The 21,234-nt window shown below is 42.2% G+C and overlaps 2 protein-coding genes across 2 annotated transcripts in view; one reads left to right on the top strand and one right to left on the bottom strand.

Moving 5' to 3' along the window:
- The window catches only part of LOC115106573 (phospholipid-transporting ATPase ID-like), a 93,963-nt gene that overhangs the window by 38,727 nt on the left and 34,002 nt on the right, over window positions 1-21,234 (bottom strand). The gene's annotated exons all lie outside the window — the stretch shown is intronic.
- Window positions 423-3,579, top strand: LOC135574752 (aminopeptidase NAALADL1-like). Its single transcript, XM_065026874.1, has 7 exons — window positions 423-532; window positions 729-822; window positions 959-1,040; window positions 1,317-1,490; window positions 2,266-2,353; window positions 2,509-2,601; window positions 2,958-3,579. The coding sequence occupies exons 2-7, from the start codon at window positions 796-798 to the stop codon at window positions 3,199-3,201; spliced, it is 708 nt and encodes a 235-aa protein (XP_064882946.1). The 5' UTR covers window positions 423-532; window positions 729-795; the 3' UTR covers window positions 3,202-3,579.

Genomic DNA, 21,234 nt, shown 5'->3' with positions numbered 1-21,234 from the left:
AACAGTGTGTGGGTATGAGCGTTCAACAGTGTGTGGGTATGAGCGTTCAACAGTGTGTGGGTATGAGCGTACAACAGTGTGTGGGTATGAGCGTTCAACAGTGTGTGGGTATGAGCGTTCAACAGTGTGTGGGTATGAGCGTTCAACAGTGTGTGGGTATGAGCGTTCAACAGTGTGTGGGTATGAGCGTTCAACAGTGTGTGGGTATGAGCGTACAACAGTGTGTGGGTATGAGCGTTCAACAGTGTGTGGGTATGAGCGTTCAACAGTGTGTGGTTATTTCTGCTCCTTTCATCGTTTGTCAAACCAACAATGGATGATTACATATTTGACTCTTACAGTGGTGCCAAAACATTTGACCATTTATCAATCTATCTATCTTCATTTTTTTCCCCAAAAAGAAGCCATCACTATAATGGTGTTTGATTGCTTTTCTACAGGTGAAGACACCTGGATCAGACTCGACATCCGTCTACGACAACTGGATTCGCTACTTCAACCGCACTAGCCCCGCCTACGGAGTCATCCCCAAGTGAATAGCCCACTTTCTCTTTTCATGAAATAGTAGAGTCATGTGACGAGACCCAGAGGACTATTTAAGAAATGATTAAGATGTCAGTGAAATTATTTTAGGGATTTTAATTGGCTCTTCAGTTAATTGGCAGTCATAGCAGAGATTTGATTGGTTGATGATTTGTTTTTGTTGTTGTTGTTGTTTTTGATTATAGTGTGGGTTTTCTGACTGGGGCAGGAAGTGATTACGCTGCCTTCATCCACTTCCTAGGTATCACCTCCATGGATATCTCCTACACCTACGACAGAGTAAGACATGACACACACACACACACACACACACACACACACACACACACACAAGATGAGAGTCATTTCACTGTCTTAACAAATGATCAGTTAGTCCTTTAAGTCACATCCCATGATCCATGCTGTTTTCATGCAGACCAAAACCAGAGCCAGAATCTACCCAGCGTATCACACGGCATATGACACCTTCGACTATGCCTCCAAGTTCATCGACCCAGGTGAGCAGGGAGATATGGGCCAGGTGGCTACAGGGGGAACATAAAGACAAACACACTGCTGTTGACCTTATGAGTTCAATATCTCTCTCTTTATGTATATACTGTATGTCTCTCCATTGTCTTTCTCCTTGGTCTCTCTGTCCCTTTCCTGTCAATATCCTTACCCTGATATCACCTCTCTCTCTCTCTCTCTCTCTCTCTCTCTCTCTCTCTCTCTCTCTCTCTCTCTCTCTCTCTCTCTCCCCCTCCCTCCCCCTCCCTCCCTCCCTCCCAAAGGGTTCACCAGTCACCAGACGGTTGCCAGGACGGCAGGGAACGTCCTGATGCGATTGGCTGATAGTCTTCTGTTGCCGTTCAACTGCAGTGACTATGCAGAGACTCTGGAAGGATACCTCAGTAAAGCCATGGAGCTGTACACTGATGGACTGGCAGCACATATGATCTCTATAGGTGGGTCACAGTCACTAGCATATACACACGCACGCACGCACACACTCACTCACTCACTCTCTCACACACACACACAAAGAGGGATGGGGGGACAGCGAAAGGGGTAGGGGTGAAAAGGTGGATGAGGGATAGAGAGGTGATAGAAGGGTAGAGGGGTGGATGGATAGATGGAGACAGTAGGTGATTCTGTTTGTGTCTAAACAGCGTTTCCCACGTCAGTAACCCCCGGTAGCCTCTAGCTGCTGTAACAGAGCGGTTTCTGATAACGTGGCTTTATATTTTGAACGGTTTACGCGACAAAATACTATGACCCCGTTACTGAACGATAAGACTCAGGAACACGTAGTGTATGTGTCATCCGTTTCCTTCTATAATGCCCACAAGCCTCATTAGAACAGAGTGGACAAGACCAGGCAGCCAATCAGACTGGGGGAAAAGATCATCGGTGATAATGACGATGTTTCTTTCTGACACATATCAGTCACTTCAACCGATACTTCCTTCAGGTTGAAGTGCTGTCAGACTGATTTGTAATAGACTGTCATGGCCTCAATTAAAAAAGTAAATATTGTCCGTTGATTAGATTACATTTTTGTTTTTACATGGTGGAGTCAAAATTATTTTTTATATATCAAGATGAGGTCGTGGACCAAAAAAGTTTGGGAACCTCTGGTTTAAGTTGTTTATACAAAACAGACACACAATCTCAGGGACCAGTCAGCAATATTCTACGGTTGAGAAACACTGTTCTACACTGTCCCTGCTCCTATTTCAGAGCCATTACAGACTGCTGTGAGGAATTTCCGTTCTGCTGCCTCCAGACTGGACCAGCTGATCAGAGATTCAGACTTGGCCAACGAGACGTGAGTGGTAGCTCTTTTCATTCATTCATTCATTCATTCACTCACTCACTCACTCACTCACTCACTCACTCACTCACTCACTCACTCACTCACTCACTCACTCACTCACTCACTCACTCACTCACTCACTCACTCAGTACTTTGTCCATATTAAGGCCCCTGAAGGTGCGTAGGATCAATGACCAACTGATGCTCCTGGATAGGGCTTTCCTGGACCCTGTGGCGTTCCCTGATCGATATGGATACAGGTTGGGAAACTATGTTACGATCTATCCCCTAGATGAGCATCCACTGTTTACCATCTAGGATATTTGATGATCGATATCGATTCAGGTTGGGAAACTATGTCCTATCCCCTAGATGAGAATCCACTTTTAACCAGCTATCATATTTGATGATCGATATGGATTCCGGTTGGGAAACTATGTCCTATCCCCTAGATGAGCATCCACTGTTTACCATCTAGCATATTTGATGTTTTGTGCACCTTTCATTAAATGCTTCATTGTATGCTTAGGCCACTCCCCCTCTCTTCCCTCCTCTGACCGTCTAACATGACTCACCATACTTTCTTTCTATCCGTCTCTCTCTCTCACTCTTCCAGACATGTGATCTGGGCCTCCAGTAAGGCTGGACAGGCTACCTTCCCAGGACTGGCTGATGCGTATACCAGAGCTGCGTCGACTGGACTGGACAGCGACTGGAAAGAAGCACACCGTCAGCTGTCCATCCTGATCCAGGCCATACAGGGAGCCGCTCACACACTGGGAGACGCCATTCAGCCAGAACATAGAGATACTGATATATGTTATGATATTCAGTTTACATATATAATAATAAAGTTTTAATTATATTTCTGTGAAGAGACTGTCTCATGGAATGTCATCCTATGTGCAGTTGAATTGGCTTTAGATAGAATGGAAAATAACTTTCTTATGATGGTAAGGTCAGCCATTTTGGTCAGGGATTTGGTCAACCATGGTTTAGCAGGCTGCAAATACATTTTGTACATAAATGCGCGAATTGAATGTGAGGCTGGGCTTTGCTGTGATAAGATTTTGTGTAAAATAATGAATTTGAAGAATTTATCTTCCCTGTATGTTTGTTAGCTAGCTAGCCAGACAGTTTTAGAGGAATGATTCCATTAATTGTTCAAATTAACTGCCAATATTCCAACATTCCATTCAAACAATGTAGCCAATCCACAGCCAGACACTGTCTGACATCATGATGGGACTTAGATAAGTTGTAAATGCAACAAGTACTGATATTGTATCATATAATAGCACTCACAGCTTTCCAAGAAAACACAACATTTTGTGATTTATCGTCTGTTTACATATATTTTAGAGGCTATTTATACATAACTTTTGTATACAACCTGCTTAAACTGCATTTATAATTATACGGAAAAATGTTAAGTTAACAATACATCTAATAAACAATATAATATAATATAAAACGTTTATTTTCCTGCACAAGTCAAATCCGGATCCTGCCTCTACTGCCATTCATTCCAATTAGAGTGGTTAGGATTTCTCCCTGACCAATATGGCTGACATTTCCATCGCATTCTGGAACTTCAAATCAAATACATTTTTTCGGGTCACACATAAGTGTTTAGCAGATGTTATTGCATGTGTAGCAAAATGCTTGTGTTTCTAACTCCGGCAGTGGAGTAATATCTAACAAAGTAATATCTAACAATTTCACAACATATTAAACCAATACACAAATCTAATGTCAGAGCAGCATAGAGGCTCTGCTCTCTACTGGTCGCCATAGCTGTTTCTACTGTACATACTGTATGCTGTGATGAGATCTCTCTACTGGTCTCCACAGCTGTTTCTACTGTACATACTGTACATACTGTGATGAGATCTCTCTACTGGTCTCCATAGCTGTTTCTACTGTACATACTGTACATACTGTGATGAGATCTCTCTACTGGTCTCCATAGCTGTTTCTACTGTACATACTGTATGCTGTGATGAGATCTCTCTACTGGTCTCCATAGCTGTTTCTACTGTACATACTGTATGCTGTGATGAGATCTCTCTACTGGTCTCCATAGCTGTTTCTACTGTACATACTGTATGCTGTGATGAGATCTCTACTGGTCTCCATAGCTGTTTCTACTGTACATACTGTATGCTGTGATGAGATCTCTACTGGTCTCCATAGCTGTTTCTACTGTACATACTGTATGCTGTGATGAGATCTCTCTACTGGTCTCCATAGCTGTTTCTACTGTACATACTGTATGCTGTGATGAGATCTCTCTACTGGTCTCCATAGCTGTTTCTACTGTACATACTGTATGCTCTGATGAGATCTCTCTACTGGTCTCCATAGCTGTTTCTACTGTACATACTGTATGCTGTGATGAGATCTCTCTACTGGTCTCCATAGCTGTTTCTACTGTACATACTGTGATGAGATCTCTCTACTGGTCTCCATAGCTGTTTCTACTGTACATACTGTATGCTGTGATGAGATCTCTCTACTGGTCTCCATAGCTGTTTCTACTGTACATACTGTATGCTGTGATGAGATCTCTCTACTGGTCGCCATAGCTGTTTCTACTGTACATACTGTATGCTGTGATGAGATCTCTCTACTGGTCTCCATAGCTGTTTCTACTGTACATACTGTATGATGTGATGAGATCTCTCTACTGGTCTCCACAGCTGTTTCTACTGTACATACTGTATGCTGTGATGAGATCTCTCTACTGGTCTCCATAGCTGTTTCTACTGTACATACTGTATGCTGTGATGAGATCTCTCTACTGGTCTCCACAGCTGTTTCTACTGTACATACTGTATGCTGTGATCTCTCTACTGGTCTCCATAGCTGTTTCTACTGTACATACTGTATGCTGTGATGAGATCTCTCTACTGGTCTCCATAGCTGTTTCTACTGTACATACTGTGATGAGATCTCTACTGGTCTCCATAGCTGTTTCTACTGTACATACTGTATGCTGTGATGAGATCTCTCTACTGGTCTCCACAGCTGTTTCTACTGTACATACTGTATGCTGTGATGAGATCTCTCTACTGGTCTCCATAGCTGTTTCTACTGTACATACTGTATGCTGTGATGAGATCTCTCTACTGGTCTCCATAGCTGTTTCTACTGTACATACTGTATGCTGTGATGAGATCTCTCTACTGGTCTCCATAGCTGTTTCTACTGTACATACTGTATGCTGTGATGAGATCTCTCTACTGGTCTCCATAGCTGTTTCTACTGTACATACTGTATGCTCTGATGAGATCTCTCTACTGGTCTCCATAGCTGTTTCTACTGTACATACGGTATGCTCTGATGAGATCTCTCTACTGTTCTCCATAGCTGTTTCTACTGTACATACTGTATGCTCTGATGAGATCTCTCTACTGGTCTCCATGGCTGTTTCTACTGTACATACTGTATGCTGTGATGAGATCTCTCTACAGGTCTCCACAGCTGTTTCTACTGTACATACTGTATGCTGTGATGAGATCTCTCTACTGGTCTCCATAGCTGTTTCTACTGTACATACTGTATGATGAGATCTCTCTACTGGTCTCCATAGCTGTTTCTACTGTACATACTGTATGCTGTGATGAGATCTCTCTACTGGTCTCCACAGCTTTTTCTACTGTACATACTGTATGCTGTGATGAGATCTCTCTACTGGTCTCCATAGCTGTTTCTACTGTACATACTGTATGCTGTGATGATATCTCTCTACTGGTCTCCACAGCTGTTTCTACTGTACATACTGTATGCTGTGATGAGATCTCTCTACTGGTCTCCATAGCTGTTTCTACTGTACATACTGTATGCTGTGATGAGATCTCTACTGGTCTCCATAGCTGTTTCTACTGTACATACTGTATGCTGTGATGAGATCTCTCTACTGGTCTCCACAGCTGTTTCTACTGTACATACTGTATGCTGTGATGAGATCTCTCTACTGGTCTCCATAGCTGTTTCTACTGTACATACTGTATGATGAGATCTCCCTACTGGTCTCCATAGCTGTTTCTACTGTACATACTGTATGCTGTGATCTCTCTACTGGTCTCCATAGCTGTTTCTACTGTACATACTGTATGCTGTGATGAGATCTCTCTACTGGTCTCCACAGCTGTTTCTACTGTACATACTGTATGCTGTGATGAGATCTCTCTACTGGTCTCCATAGCTGTTTCTACTGTACATACTGTATGCTGTGATGAGATCTCTACTGGTCTCCATAGCTGTTTCTACTGTACATACTGTATGCTGTGATGAGATCTCTCTACTGGTCTCCATAGCTGTTTCTACTGTACATACTGTATGCTGTGATGAGATCTCTCTACTGGTCTCCATAGCTGTTTCTACTGTACATACTGTATGCTCTGATGAGATCTCTCTACTGGTCTCCATAGCTGTTTCTACTGTACATACTGTATGTTGTGATGAGATCTCTCTACTGGTCTCCATAGCTGTTTCTACTGTGCATACTGTACATACTGTGATGAGATATCTCTACTGGTCTCCATAGCTGTTTCTACTGTACATACTGTGTGATGAGATCTCTCTACTGGTCTCCATAGCTGTTTCTACTGTACATACTGTATGCTGTGATCTCTCTACTGGTCTCCATAGCTGTTTCTACTGTACATACTGTATGCTGTGATGAGATCTCTCTACTGGTCTCCACAGCTGTTTCTACTGTACATACTGTATGCTGTGATGAGATCTCTCTACTGGTCTCCATAGCTGTTTCTACTGTACATACTGTATGCTGTGATGAGATCTCTACTGGTCTCCATAGCTGTTTCTACTGTACATACTGTATGTTGTGATGAGATCTCTCTACTGGTCTCCATAGCGGTTTCTACTGTACATACTGTCCATACTGTGATGAGATATCTCTTCTGGTCTCCATAGCTGTTTCTACTGTACATACTGTATGCTCTGATGAGATCTCTCTACTGGTCTCCATAGCTGTTTCTACTGTACATACTGTATGCTGTGATGAGATCTCTCTACTGGTCTCCACAGCTGTTTCTACTGTACATACTGTATGCTGTGATGAGATCTCTCTACTGGTCTCCATAGCTGTTTCTACTGTACATACTGTATGCTGTGATGAGATCTCTACTGGTCTCCATAGCTGTTTCTACTGTACATACTGTATGCTGTGATGAGATCTCTCTACTGGTCTCCACAGCTGTTTCTACTGTACATACTGTATGCTGTGATGAGATCTCTCTACTGGTCTCCATAGCTGTTTCTACTGTACATACTGTATGATGAGATCTCTCTACTGGTCTCCATAGCTGTTTCTACTGTACATACTGTATGCTGTGATCTCTCTACTGGTCTCCATAGCTGTTTCTACTGTACATACTGTATGCTGTGATGAGATCTCTCTACTGGTCTCCATAGCTGTTTCTACTGTACATACTGTATGCTGTGATGAGATCTCTCTACTGGTCTCCATAGCTGTTTCTACTGTACATACTGTATGCTGTGATGAGATCTCTCTACTGGTCTCCATAGCTGTTTCTACTGTACATACTGTATGCTCTGATGAGATCTCTCTACTGGTCTCCATAGCTGTTTCTACTGTACATACTGTATGCTGTGATGAGATCTCTCTACTGGTCTCCATAGCTGTTTCTACTGTACATACTGTATGCTGTGATGAGATCTCTACTGGTCTCCATAGCTGTTTCTACTGTACATACTGTACATACTGTGATGAGATCTCTCTACTGGTCTCCATAGCTGTTTCTACTGTACATACTGTATGCTCTGATGAGATCTCTCTACTGGTCTCCATAGCTGTTTCTACTGTACATACTGTATGCTGTGATGAGATCTCTCTACTGGTCTCCACAGCTGTTTCTACTGTACATACTGTATGCTGTGATGAGATCTCTCTACTGGTCTCCATAGCTGTTTCTACTGTACATACTGTATGCTGTGATGAGATCTCTACTGGTCTCCATAGCTGTTTCTACTGTACATACTGTATGCTGTGATGAGATCTCTCTACTGGTCTCCATAGCTGTTTCTACTGTACATACTGTATGCTGTGATGAGATCTCTCTACTGGTCTCCATAGCTGTTTCTACTGTACATACTGTATGCTCTGATGAGATCTCTCTACTGGTCTCCATAGCTGTTTCTACTGTACATACTGTATGCTGTGATGAGATCTCTCTACTGGTCTCCATAGCTGTTTCTACTGTACATACTGTACATACTGTGATGAGATCTCTCTACTGGTCTCCATAGCTGTTTCTACTGTACATACTGTATGCTGTGATGAGATCTCTCTACTGGTCTCCATAGCTGTTTCTACTGTACATACTGTATGCTGTGATGAGATCTCTCTACTGGTCTCCACAGCTGTTTCTACTGTACATACTGTATGCTGTGATGAGATCTCTCTACTGGTCTCCATAGCTGTTTCTACTGTACATACTGTATGCTGTGATGAGATCTCTCTACTGGTCTCCATAGCTGTTTCTACTGTACATACTGTATGCTGTGATGAGATCTCTCTACTGGTCTCCATAGCTGTTTCTACTGTACATACTGTATGCTCTGATGAGATCTCTCTACTGGTCTCCATAGCTGTTTCTACTGTACATACTGTATGCTGTGATGAGATCTCTCTACTGGTCTCCATAGCTGTTTCTACTGTACATACTGTATGCTGTGATGAGATCTCTCTACTGGTCTCCATAGCTGTTTCTACTGTACATACTGTATGATGAGATCTCTCTACTGGTCTCCATAGCTGTTTCTACTGTACATACTGTATGCTGTGATGAGATCTCTCTACTGGTCTCCATAGCTGTTTCTACTGTACATACTGTATGCTGTGATGAGATCTCTCTACTGGTCTCCATAGCTGTTTCTACTGTACATACTGTATGCTGTGATGAGATCTCTCTACTGGTCTCCACAGCTGTTTCTACTGTACATACTGTATGCTGTGATGAGATCTCTCTACTGGTCTCCATAGCTGTTTCTACTGTACATACTGTATGCTGTGATGAGATCTCTCTACTGGTCTCCATAGCTGTTTCTACTGTACATACTGTATGCTGTGATGAGATCTCTACTGGTCTCCATAGCTGTTTCTACTGTACATACTGTATGCTGTGATGAGATCTCTCTACTGGTCTCCACAGCTGTTTCTACTGTACATACTGTATGCTGTGATGAGATCTCTCTACTGGTCTCCATAGCTGTTTCTACTGTACATACTGTATGATGAGATCTCCCTACTGGTCTCCATAGCTGTTTCTACTGTACATACTGTATGCTGTGATCTCTCTACTGGTCTCCATAGCTGTTTCTACTGTACATACTGTATGCTGTGATGAGATCTCTCTACTGGTCTCCACAGCTGTTTCTACTGTACATACTGTATGCTGTGATGAGATCTCTCTACTGGTCTCCATAGCTGTTTCTACTGTACATACTGTATGCTGTGATGAGATCTCTACTGGTCTCCATAGCTGTTTCTACTGTACATACTGTATGCTGTGATGAGATCTCTCTACTTGTCTCCATAGCTGTTTCTACTGTACATACTGTATGATGTGATGAGATCTCTCTACTGGTCTCCATAGCTGTTTCTACTGTACATACTGTATGGTCTGATGAGATCTCTACTGGTCTCCATAGCTGTTTCTACTGTACATACTGTATGCTGTGATGAGATCTCTCTACTGGTCTCCATAGCTGTTTCTACTGTACATACTGTATGATGAGATCTCCCTACTGGTCTCCATAGCTGTTTCTACTGTACATACTGTATGCTGTGATCTCTCTACTGGTCTCCATAGCTGTTTCTACTGTACATACTGTATGCTGTGATGAGATCTCTCTACTGGTCTCCACAGCTGTTTCTACTCTACATACTGTATGCTGTGATGAGATCTCTCTACTGGTCTCCATAGCTGTTTCTACTGTACATACTGTATGCTGTGATGAGATCTCTACTGGTCTCCATAGCTGTTTCTACTGTACATACTGTATGCTGTGATGAGATCTCTACTGGTCTCCATAGCTGTTTCTACTGTACATACTGTATGCTGTGATGAGATCTCTCTACTGGTCTCCATAGCTGTTTCTACTGTACATACTGTATGCTCTGATGAGATCTCTCTACTGGTCTCCATAGCTGTTTCTACTGTACATACTGTATGTTGTGATGAGATCTCTCTACTGGTCTCCATAGCTGTTTCTACTGTACATACTGTACATACTGTGATGAGATATCTCTACTGGTCTCCATAGCTGTTTCTACTGTACATACTGTATGCTGTGATGAGATCTCTCTACTGGTCTCCATAGCTGTTTCTACTGTACATACTGTATGCTGTGATGAGATCTCTCTACTGGTCTCCACAGCTGTTTCTACTGTACATACTGTATGCTGTGATGAGATCTCTCTACTGGTCTCCATAGCTGTTTCTACTGTACATACTGTATGATGAGATCTCTCTACTGGTCTCCATAGCTGTTTCTACTGTACATACTGTATGCTGTGATCTCTCTACTGGTCTCCATAGCTGTTTCTACTATACATACTGTATGCTGTGATGAGATCTCTCTACTGGTCTCCATAGCTGTTTCTACTGTACATACTGTATGCTGTGATGAGATCTCTACTGGTCTCCATAGCTGTTTCTACTGTACATACTGTATGTTGTGATGAGATCTCTCTACTGGTCTCCATATCTGTTTCTACTGTACATACTGTACATACTGTGATGAGATCTCTCTACTGGTCTCCATAGCTGTTTCTACTGTACATACTGTATGCTGTGATGAGATCTCTCTACTGGTCTCCATAGCTGTTTCTACTGTACATACTGTATGCTGTGATGAGATCTCTCTACTGGTCTCCATAGCTGTTTCTACTGTACATACTGTATGCTGTGATGAGATCTCTACTGGTCTCCATAGCTGTTTCTACTGTACAAACTGTATGCTGTGATGAGATCTCTCTACTGATCTCCACAGCTGTTTCTACTGTACATACTGTATGCTGTGATGAGATCTCTCTACTGGTCTCCATAGCTGTTTCTACTGTACATACTGTATGATGAGATCTCTCTACTGGTCTCCATAGCTGTTTCTACTGTACATACTGTATGCTGTGATCTCTCTACTGGTCTCCATAGCTGTTTCTACTGTACATACTGTATGCTGTGATGAGATCTCTCTACTGGTCTCCATAGCTGTTTCTACTGTACATACTGTATGCTGTGATGAGATCTCTCTACTGGTCTCCATAGCTGTTTCTACAGTACATACTGAATGCTGTGATGAGATCTCTCTACTGGTCTCCATAGCTGTTTCTACTGTACATACTGTATGCTCTGATGAGATCTCTCTACTGTTCTCCATAGCTGTTTCTACTGTACATACTGTATGCTGTGATGAGATCTCTCTACTGGTCTCCATAGCTGTTTCTACTGTACATACTGTATGCTGTGATGAGATCTCTACTGGTCTCCATAGCTGTTTCTACTGTACATACTGTACATACTGTGATGAGATCTCTCTACTGGTCTCCATAGCTGTTTCTACTGTACATATTGTACATACTGTGATGAGATCTCTCTACTGGTCTCCATAGCTGTTTCTACTGTACATACTGTATGCTCTGATGAGATCTCTCTACTGGTCTCCATAGCTGTTTCTACTGTACATACTGTATGCTGTGATGAGATCTCTCTACTGGTCTCCACAGCTGTTTCTACTGTACATACTGTATGCTGTGATGAGATCTCTCTACTGGTCTCCATAGCTGTTTCTACTGTACATACTGTATGCTGTGATGAGATCTCTACTGGTCTCCATAGCTGTTTCTACTGTACATACTGTATGCTGTGATGAGATCTCTCTACTGGTCTCCATAGCTGTTTCTACTGTACATACTGTATGCTGTGATGAGATCTCTCTACTGGTCTCCATAGCTGTTTCTACTGTACATACTGTATGCTCTGATGAGATCTCTCTACTGGTCTCCATAGCTGTTTCTACTGTACATACTGTATGCTGTGATGAGATCTCTCTACTGGTCTCCATAGCTGTTTCTACTGTACATACTGTACATACTGTGATGATATCTCTCTACTGGTCTCCATAGCTGTTTCTACTGTACATACTGTATGCTGTGATGAGATCTCTCTACTGGTCTCCATAGCTGTTTCTACTGTACATACTGTATGCTGTGATGAGATCTCTCTACTGGTCTCCACAGCTGTTTCTACTGTACATACTGTATGCTGTGATGAGATCTCTCTACTGGTCTCCATAGCTGTTTCTACTGTACATACTGTATGCTGTGATGAGATCTCTCTACTGGTCTCCATAGCTGTTTCTACTGTACATACTGTATGCTCTGATGAGATCTCTCTACTGGTCTCCATAGCTGTTTCTACTGTACATACTGTATGCTGTGATGAGATCTCTCTACTGGTCTCCATAGCTGTTTCTACTGTACATACTGTATGCTGTGATGAGATCTCTCTACTGGTCTCCACAGCTGTTTCTACTGTACATACTGTATGCTGTGATGAGATCTCTCTACTGGTCTCCATAGCTGTTTCTACTGTACATACTGTATGCTCTGATGAGATCTCTACTGGTCTCCATAGCTGTTTCTACTGGACATACTGTATGCTGTGATGAGATCTCTCTACTGGTCTCCATAGCTGTTTCTACTGTACATACTGTATGCTGTGATGAGATCTCTCTACTGGTCTCCACAGCTGTTTCTACTGTACATACTGTATGCTGTGATCTCTCTACTGGTCTCCACAGCTGTTTCTACTGTACATACTGTATGCTGTGATCTCTCTACTGGTCTCCATAGCTGTTTCTACTGTACATACTGTATGCTGTGATGAGATCTCTCTACTGGTCTCCATAGCTGTTTCTACTGTACATACTGTATGCTGTGATGAGATCTCTCTACTGGTCTCCATAGCTGTTTCTACTGTACATACTGAATGCTGTGATGAGATCTCTCTACTGGTCTCCATAGCTGTTTCTACTGTACATACTGTATGCTGTGATGAGATCTCTCTACTGGTCTCCATAGCTGTTTCTACTGTACATACTGTACATACTGTGATGAGATCTCTCTACTGGTCTCCATAGCTGTTTCTACTGTACATACTGTACATACTGTGATGAAATCTCTCTACTGGTCTCCATAGCTGTTTCTACTGTACATACTGTACATACTGTGATGAGATCTCTCTACTGGTCTCCATAGCTGTTTCTACTGTACATACTGCATGCTCTGATGAGATCTCTCTACTGGTCTCCATAGCTCTTTCTACTGTACATACTGTATGCTGTGATGAGATCTCTCTACTGGTCTCCACAGCTGTTTCTACTGTACATACTGTATGCTGTGATGAGATCTCTCTACTGGTCTCCATAGCTGTTTCTACTGTACATACTGTATGCTGTGATGAGATCTCTCTACTGGTCTCCATAGCTGTTTCTACTGTACATACTGTATGCTCTGATGAGATCTCTCTACTGGTCTCCATAGCTGTTTCTACTGTACATACTGTACATACTGTGATGAGATCTCTCTACTGGTCTCCATAGCTGTTTCTACTGTACATACTGTATGCTGTGATGAGATCTCTACTGGTCTCCATAGCTGTTTCTACTGTACATACTGTATGCTGTGATGAGATCTCTCTACTGGTCTCCACAGCTGTTTCTACTGTACATACTGTATGCTGTGATGAGATCTCTCTACTGGTCTCCATAGCTGTTTCTACTGTACATACTGTATGATGAGATCTCTCTACTGGTCTCCATAGCTGTTTCTACTGTACATACTGTATGCTGTGATCTCTCTACTGGTCTCCATAGCTGTTTCTACTGTACATACTGTATGCTGTGATGAGATCTCTCTACTGGTCTCCATAGCTGTTTCTACTGTACATACTGAATGCTGTGATGAGATCTCTCTACTGGTCTCCATAGCTGTTTCTACTGTACATACTGTATGCTGTGATGAGATCTCTCTACTGGTCTCCATAGCTGTTTCTACTGTACATACTGTACATACTGTGATGAGATCTCTCTACTGGTCTCCATAGCTGTTTCTACTGTACATACTGTACATACTGTGATGAGATCTCTCTACTGGTCTCCATAGCTGTTTCTACTGTACATACTGTACATACTGTGATGAGATCTCTCTACTGGTCTCCATAGCTGTTTCTACTGTACATACTGTATGCTGTGATGAGATCTCTCTACTGGTCTCCACAGCTGTTTCTACTGTACATACTGTATGCTGTGATGAGATCTCTCTACTGGTCTCCATAGCTGTTTCTACTGTACATACTGTATGCTGTGATGAGATCTCTACTGGTCTCCATAGCTGTTTCTACTGTACATACTGTATGCTGTGATGAGATCTCTACTGGTCTCCATAGCTGTTTCTACTGTACATACTGTATGCTGTGATGAGATCTCTCTACTGGTCTCCATAGCTGTTTCTACTGTACATACTGTATGCTGTGATGAGATCTCTCTACTGGTCTCCATAGCTGTTTCTACTGTACATACTGTATGCTGTGATGAGATCTCTCTACTGGTCTCCATAGCTGTTTCTACTGTACATACTGTATACTGTGATGAGATCTCTCTACTGGTCTCCATAGCTGTTTCTACTGTACATACTGTATGCTGTGATGAGATCTCTCTACTGGTCTCCATAGCTGTTTCTACTGTACATACTGTATGCTGTGATGAGATCTCTCTACTGGTCTCCATAGCTGTTTCTACTGTACATACTGTATGCTGTGATGAGATCTCTCTACTGGTCTCCATAGCTGTTTCTACTGTACATACTGTATGCTGTGATGAGATCTCTCTACTGGTCTCCATAGCTGTTTCTACTGTACATACTGTATGCTGTGATGAGATCTCTCTACTGGTCTCCATAGCTGTTTCTACTGTACATACTGTATGCTGTGATGAGATCTCTCTACTGGTCTCCATAGCTGTTTCTACTGTACATACTGTATGCTGTGATGAGATCTCTACTGGTCTCCATAGCTGTTTCTACTGTACATACTGTATGCTGTGATGAGATCTCTACTGGTCTCCACAGCTGTTTCTACTGTACATACTGTATGCTGTGATGAGATCTCTCTACTGGTCTCCATAGCTGTTTCTACTGTACATACTGTATGATGAGATCTCTACTGGTCTCCATAGCTGTTTCTACTGTACATACTGTATGCTGTGATCTCTCTACTGGTCTCCATAGCTGTTTCTACTGTACATACTGTATGCTGTGATGAGATCTCTCTACTGGTCTCCATAGCTGTTTCTACTGTACATACTGTATGCTGTGATGAGATCTCTCTACTGGTCTCCATAGCTGTTTCTACTGTACATACTGTATGCTGTGATGAGATCTCTCTACTGGTCTCCATAGCTGTTTCTACTGTACATACTGTACATACTGTGATGAGATCTCTACTGGTCTCCATAGCTGTTTCTACTGTACATACTGTAGTGATGAGATCTCTCTACTGGTCTCCATAGCTGTTTCTACTGTACATACTGTATACTGTGATGAGATCTCTCTACTGGTCTCCATAGCTGTTTCTACTGTACATACTGTATGCTGTGATGAGATCTCTCTACTGGTCTCCACAGCTGTTTCTACTGTACATACTGTATGCTGTGATGAGATCTCTCTACTGGTCTCCATAGCTGTTTCTACTGTACATACTGTATGCTGTGATGAGATCTCTCTACTGGTCTCCATAGCTGTTTCTACTGTACATACTGTATGCTGTGATGAGATCTCTCTACTGGTCTCCATAGCTGTTTCTACTGTACATACTGTATGCTGTGATGAGATCTCTCTACTGGTCTCCATAGCTGTTTCTACTGTACATACTGTATGCTGATGAGATCTCTACTGGTCTCCATAGCTGTTTCTACTGTACATACTGTATGCTGTGATGAGATCTCTACTGGTCTCCATAGCTGTTTCTACTGTACATACTGTACATACTGTGATGAGATCTCTCTACTGGTCTCCATAGCTGTTTCTACTGTACATACTGTATGCTCTGATGAGATCTCTCTACTGGTCTCCATAGCTGTTTCTACTGTACATACTGTATGCTGTGATGAGATCTCTCTACTGGTCTCCATAGCTGTTTCTACTGTACATACTGTACATACTGTACATACTGTGATGAGATATCTCTACTGGTCTCCATAGCTGTTTCTACTGTACATACTGTATGCTCTGATGAGATCTCTACTGGTCTCCATAGCTGTTTCTACTGTACATACTGTATGCTGTGATGAGATCTCTCTACTGGTCTCCACAGCTGTTTCTACTGTACATACTGTATGCTGTGATGAGATCTCTACTGGTCTCCATAGCTGTTTCTACTGTACATACTGTATGCTGTGATGAGATCTCTCTACTGGTCTCCACAGCTGTTTCTACTGTACATACTGTATGCTGTGATGAGATCTCTCTACTGGTCTCCATAGCTGTTTCTACTGTACATACTGTATGATGAGATCTCTCTACTGGTCTCCATAGCTGTTTCTACTGTACATACTGTATGCTGTGATCTCTCTACTGGTCTCCATAGCTGTTTCTACTGTACATACTGTATGCTGTGATGAGATCTCTCTACTGGTCTCCATAGCTGTTTCTACTGTACATACTGTATGCTGTGATGAGATCTCTACTGGTCTCCATAGCTGTTTCTACTGTACATACTGTATGCTGTGATGAGATCTCTACTGGTCTCCACAGCTGTTTCTACTGTACATACTGTATGCTGTGATGAGATCTCTCTACTGGTCTCCATAGCTGTTTCTACTGTACATACTGTATGATGAGATCTCTCTACTGGTCTCCATAGCTGTTTCTACTGTACATACTGTATGCTGTGATCTCTCTACTGGTCTCCATAGCTGTTTCTACTGTACATACTGTATGCTGTGATGAGATCTCTCTACTGGTCTCCATAGCTGTTTCTACTGTACATACTGTATGCTGTGATGAGATCTCTACTGGTCTCCATAGCTGTTTCTACTGTACATACTGTATGCTGTGATGAGATCTCTCTACTGGTCTCCATAGCTGTTTCTACTGTACATACTGTATGCTGTGATGAGATCTCTCTACTGGTCTCCATAGCTGTTTCTACTGTACATACTGTATGCTGTGATGAGATCTCTCTACTGGTCTCCATAGCTGTTTCTACTGTACATACTGTATGCTGTGATGAGATCTCTCTACTGGTCTCCATAGCTGTTTCTACTGTACATACTGTACATACTGTGATGAGATCTCTCTACTGGTCTCCATAGCTGTTTCTACTGTACATACTGTATGCTCTGATGAGATCTCTCTACTGGTCTCCATAGCTGTTTCTACTGTACATACTGTATGCTGTGATGAGATCTCTCTACTGGTCTCCATAGCTGTTTCTACTGTACATACTGTATGCTGTGATGAGATCTCTACTGGTCTCCATAGCTGTTTCTACTGTACATACTGTATGCTGTGATGAGATCTCTCTACTGGTCTCCACAGCTGTTTCTACTGTACATACTGTATGCTGTGATGAGATCTCTCTACTGGTCTCCATAGCTGTTTCTACTGTACATACTGTATGATGAGATCTCTCTACTGGTCTCCATAGCTGTTTCTACTGTACATACTGTATGCTGTGATCTCTCTACTGGTCTCCATAGCTGTTTCTACTGTACATACTGTATGCTGTGATGAGATCTCTCTACTGGTCTCCATAGCTGTTTCTACTGTACATACTGTACATACTGTGATGAGATCTCTCTACTGGTCTCCATAGCTGTTTCTACTGTACATACTGTATGCTCTGATGAGATCTCTCTACTGGTCTCCATAGCTGTTTCTACTGTACATACTGTATGCTGTGATGAGATCTCTCTACTGGTCTCCATAGCTGTTTCTACTGTACATACTGTATGCTGTGATGAGATCTCTCTACTGGTCTCCATAGCTGTTTCTACTGTACATACTGTATGCTGTGATGAGATCTCTACTGGTCTCCATAGCTGTTTCTACTGTACATACTGTATACTGTACATACTCTCTACTGGTCTCCATAGCTGTTTCTACTGTACATACTGTATGCTCTGATGAGATCTCTCTACTGGTCTCCATAGCTGTTTCTACTGTACATACTGTATGCTGTGATGAGATCTCTCTACTGGTCTCCATAGCTGTTTCTACTGTACATACTGTATGCTGTGATGAGATCTCTCTACTGGTCTCCATAGCTGTTTCTACTGTACATACTGTATGCTGTGATGAGATCTCTCTACTGGTCTCCATAGCTGTTTCTACTGTACATACTGTATGCTGTGATGAGATCTCTCTACTGGTCTCCATAGCTGTTTCTACTGTACATACTGTATGATGAGATCTCTCTACTGGTCTCCATAGCTGTTTCTACTGTACATACTGTATGCTGTGATCTCTCTACTGGTCTCCATAGCTGTTTCTACTGTACATACTGTATGCTGTGATGAGATCTCTCTACTGGTCTCCATAGCTGTTTCTACTGTACATACTGTATGCTGTGATGAGATCTCTCTACTGGTCTCCATAGCTGTTTCTACTGTACATACTGTATGCTGTGATGAGATCTCTCTACTGGTCTCCATAGCTGTTTCTACTGTACATACTGTATACTGTGATGAGATCTCTCTACTGGTCTCCATAGCTGTTTCTACTGTACATACTGTATGCTGTGATGAGATCTCTCTACTGGTCTCCATAGCTGTTTCTACTGTACATACTGTATGCTGTGATGAGATCTCTCTACTGGTCTCCACAGCTGTTTCTACTGTACATACTGTATGCTGTGATGAGATCTCTCTACTGGTCTCCATAGCTGTTTCTACTGTACATACTGTATGCTGTGATGAGATCTCTCTACTGGTCTCCACAGCTGTTTCTACTGTACATACTGTATGCTGTGATGAGATCTCTCTACTGGTCTCCATAGCTGTTTCTACTGTACATACTGTATGATGAGATCTCTCTACTGGTCTCCATAGCTGTTTCTACTGTACATACTGTATGCTGTGATCTCTCTACTGGTCTCCATAGCTGTTTCTACTGTACATACTGTATGCTGTGATGAGATCTCTCTACTGGTCTCCATAGCTGTTTCTACTGTACATACTGTATGCTGTGATGAGATCTCTACTGGTCTCCATAGCTGTTTCTACTGTACATACTGTATGCTGTGATGAGATCTCTCTACTGGTCTCCATAGCTGTTTCTACTGTACATACTGTACTGGTCTGTGATGAGATCTCTCTACTGGTCTCCATAGCTGTTTCTACTACTGTATGCTGTGATGAGATCTCTCTACTGGTCTCCATACTGTACATACTGTACATACTGTGATGAGATGGTCTCTAGCTGTTTCTGTACTGTGTCTCCATAGCTGTTTCTACTGTACATACTGTACATACTGTGATGAGATCTCTCTACTGGTCTCCATAGCTGTTTCTACTGTACATACTGTATGCTCTGATGAGATCTCTCTACTGGTCTCCATAGCTGTTTCTACTGTACATACTGTATGCTGTGATGAGATCTCTCTACTGGTCTCCACAGCTGTTTCTACTGTACATACTGTATGCTGTGATGAGATCTCTCTACTGGTCTCCATAGCTGTTTCTACTGTACATACTGTATGCTGTGATGAGATCTCTCTACTGGTCTCCATAGCTGTTTCTACTGTACATACTGTACATACTGTGATGAGATCTCTCTACTGGTCTCCATAGCTGTTTCTACTGTACATACTGTATGCTGTGATGAGATCTCTCTACTGGTCTCCATAGCTGTTTCTACTGTACATACTGTATGCTGTGATGAGATCTCTCTACTGGTCTCCATAGCTGTTTCTACTGTACATACTGTACATACTGTACATACTGTGATGAGATATCTCTACTGGTCTCCATAGCTGTTTCTACTGTACATACTGTATGCTCTGATGAGATCTCTCTACTGGTCTCCATAGCTGTTTCTACTGTACATACTGTATGCTGTGATGAGATCTCTCTACTGGTCTCCACAGCTGTTTCTACTGTACATACTGTATGCTGTGATGAGATCTCTCTACTGGTCTCCATAGCTGTTTCTACTGTACATACTGTATGCTGTGATGAGATCTCTCTACTGGTCTCCATAGCTGTTTCTACTGTACATACTGTATGCTGTGATGAGATCTCTCTACTGGTCTCCATAGCTGTTTCTACTGTACATACTGTACATGAGATCTCTCTACTGGTCTCCATAGCTGTTTCTGACATGACTGTATCTGTGATCTACTGGTCTCCATAGCTGTTTCTACTGTACATACTGTATGCTGTGATGAGATCTCTCTACTGGTCTCCATAGCTGTTTCTACTGTACATACTGTATGCTGTGATGAGATCTCTCTACTGGTCTCCATAGCTGTTTCTACTGTACATACTGTATGCTGTGATGAGATCTCTCTACTGGTCTCCATAGCTGTTTCTACTGTACATACTGTATGCTGTGATGAGATCTCTCTACTGGTCTCCATAGCTGTTTCTACTGTACATACTGTATGCTGTGATGAGATCTCTCTACTGGTCTCCATAGCTGTTTCTACTGTACATACTGTATGCTGTGATGAGATCTCTCTACTGGTCTCCATAGCTGTTTCTACTGTACATACTGTATGCTGTGATGAGATCTCTCTACTGGTCTCCACAGCTGTTTCTACTGTACATACTGTATGCTGTGA

Source organism: Oncorhynchus nerka, linkage group LG13 (genome assembly GCF_034236695.1).
Source record: "Oncorhynchus nerka isolate Pitt River linkage group LG13, Oner_Uvic_2.0, whole genome shotgun sequence".
NCBI classification, from domain to species: domain Eukaryota; kingdom Metazoa; phylum Chordata; class Actinopteri; order Salmoniformes; family Salmonidae; genus Oncorhynchus; species Oncorhynchus nerka.
The sequence above is the reverse complement of the archived record's forward strand: the minus strand, read 5'-3'. Positions and strand labels throughout refer to the sequence as shown.

Bases quoted from the DNA above. Each gene is read 5' to 3' on its own strand.
- LOC135574752 (XM_065026874.1), top strand. From the start codon at position 796: ATGGATATCTCCTACACCTACGACAGA. The intron at 823-958 runs GTAAGACATGAC...GTTTTCATGCAG, and splicing joins TCTCCTACACCTACGACAGA to ACCAAAACCAGAGCCAGAAT. The intron at 1,491-2,265 runs GTGGGTCACAGT...CTCCTATTTCAG, and splicing joins AGCACATATGATCTCTATAG to AGCCATTACAGACTGCTGTG.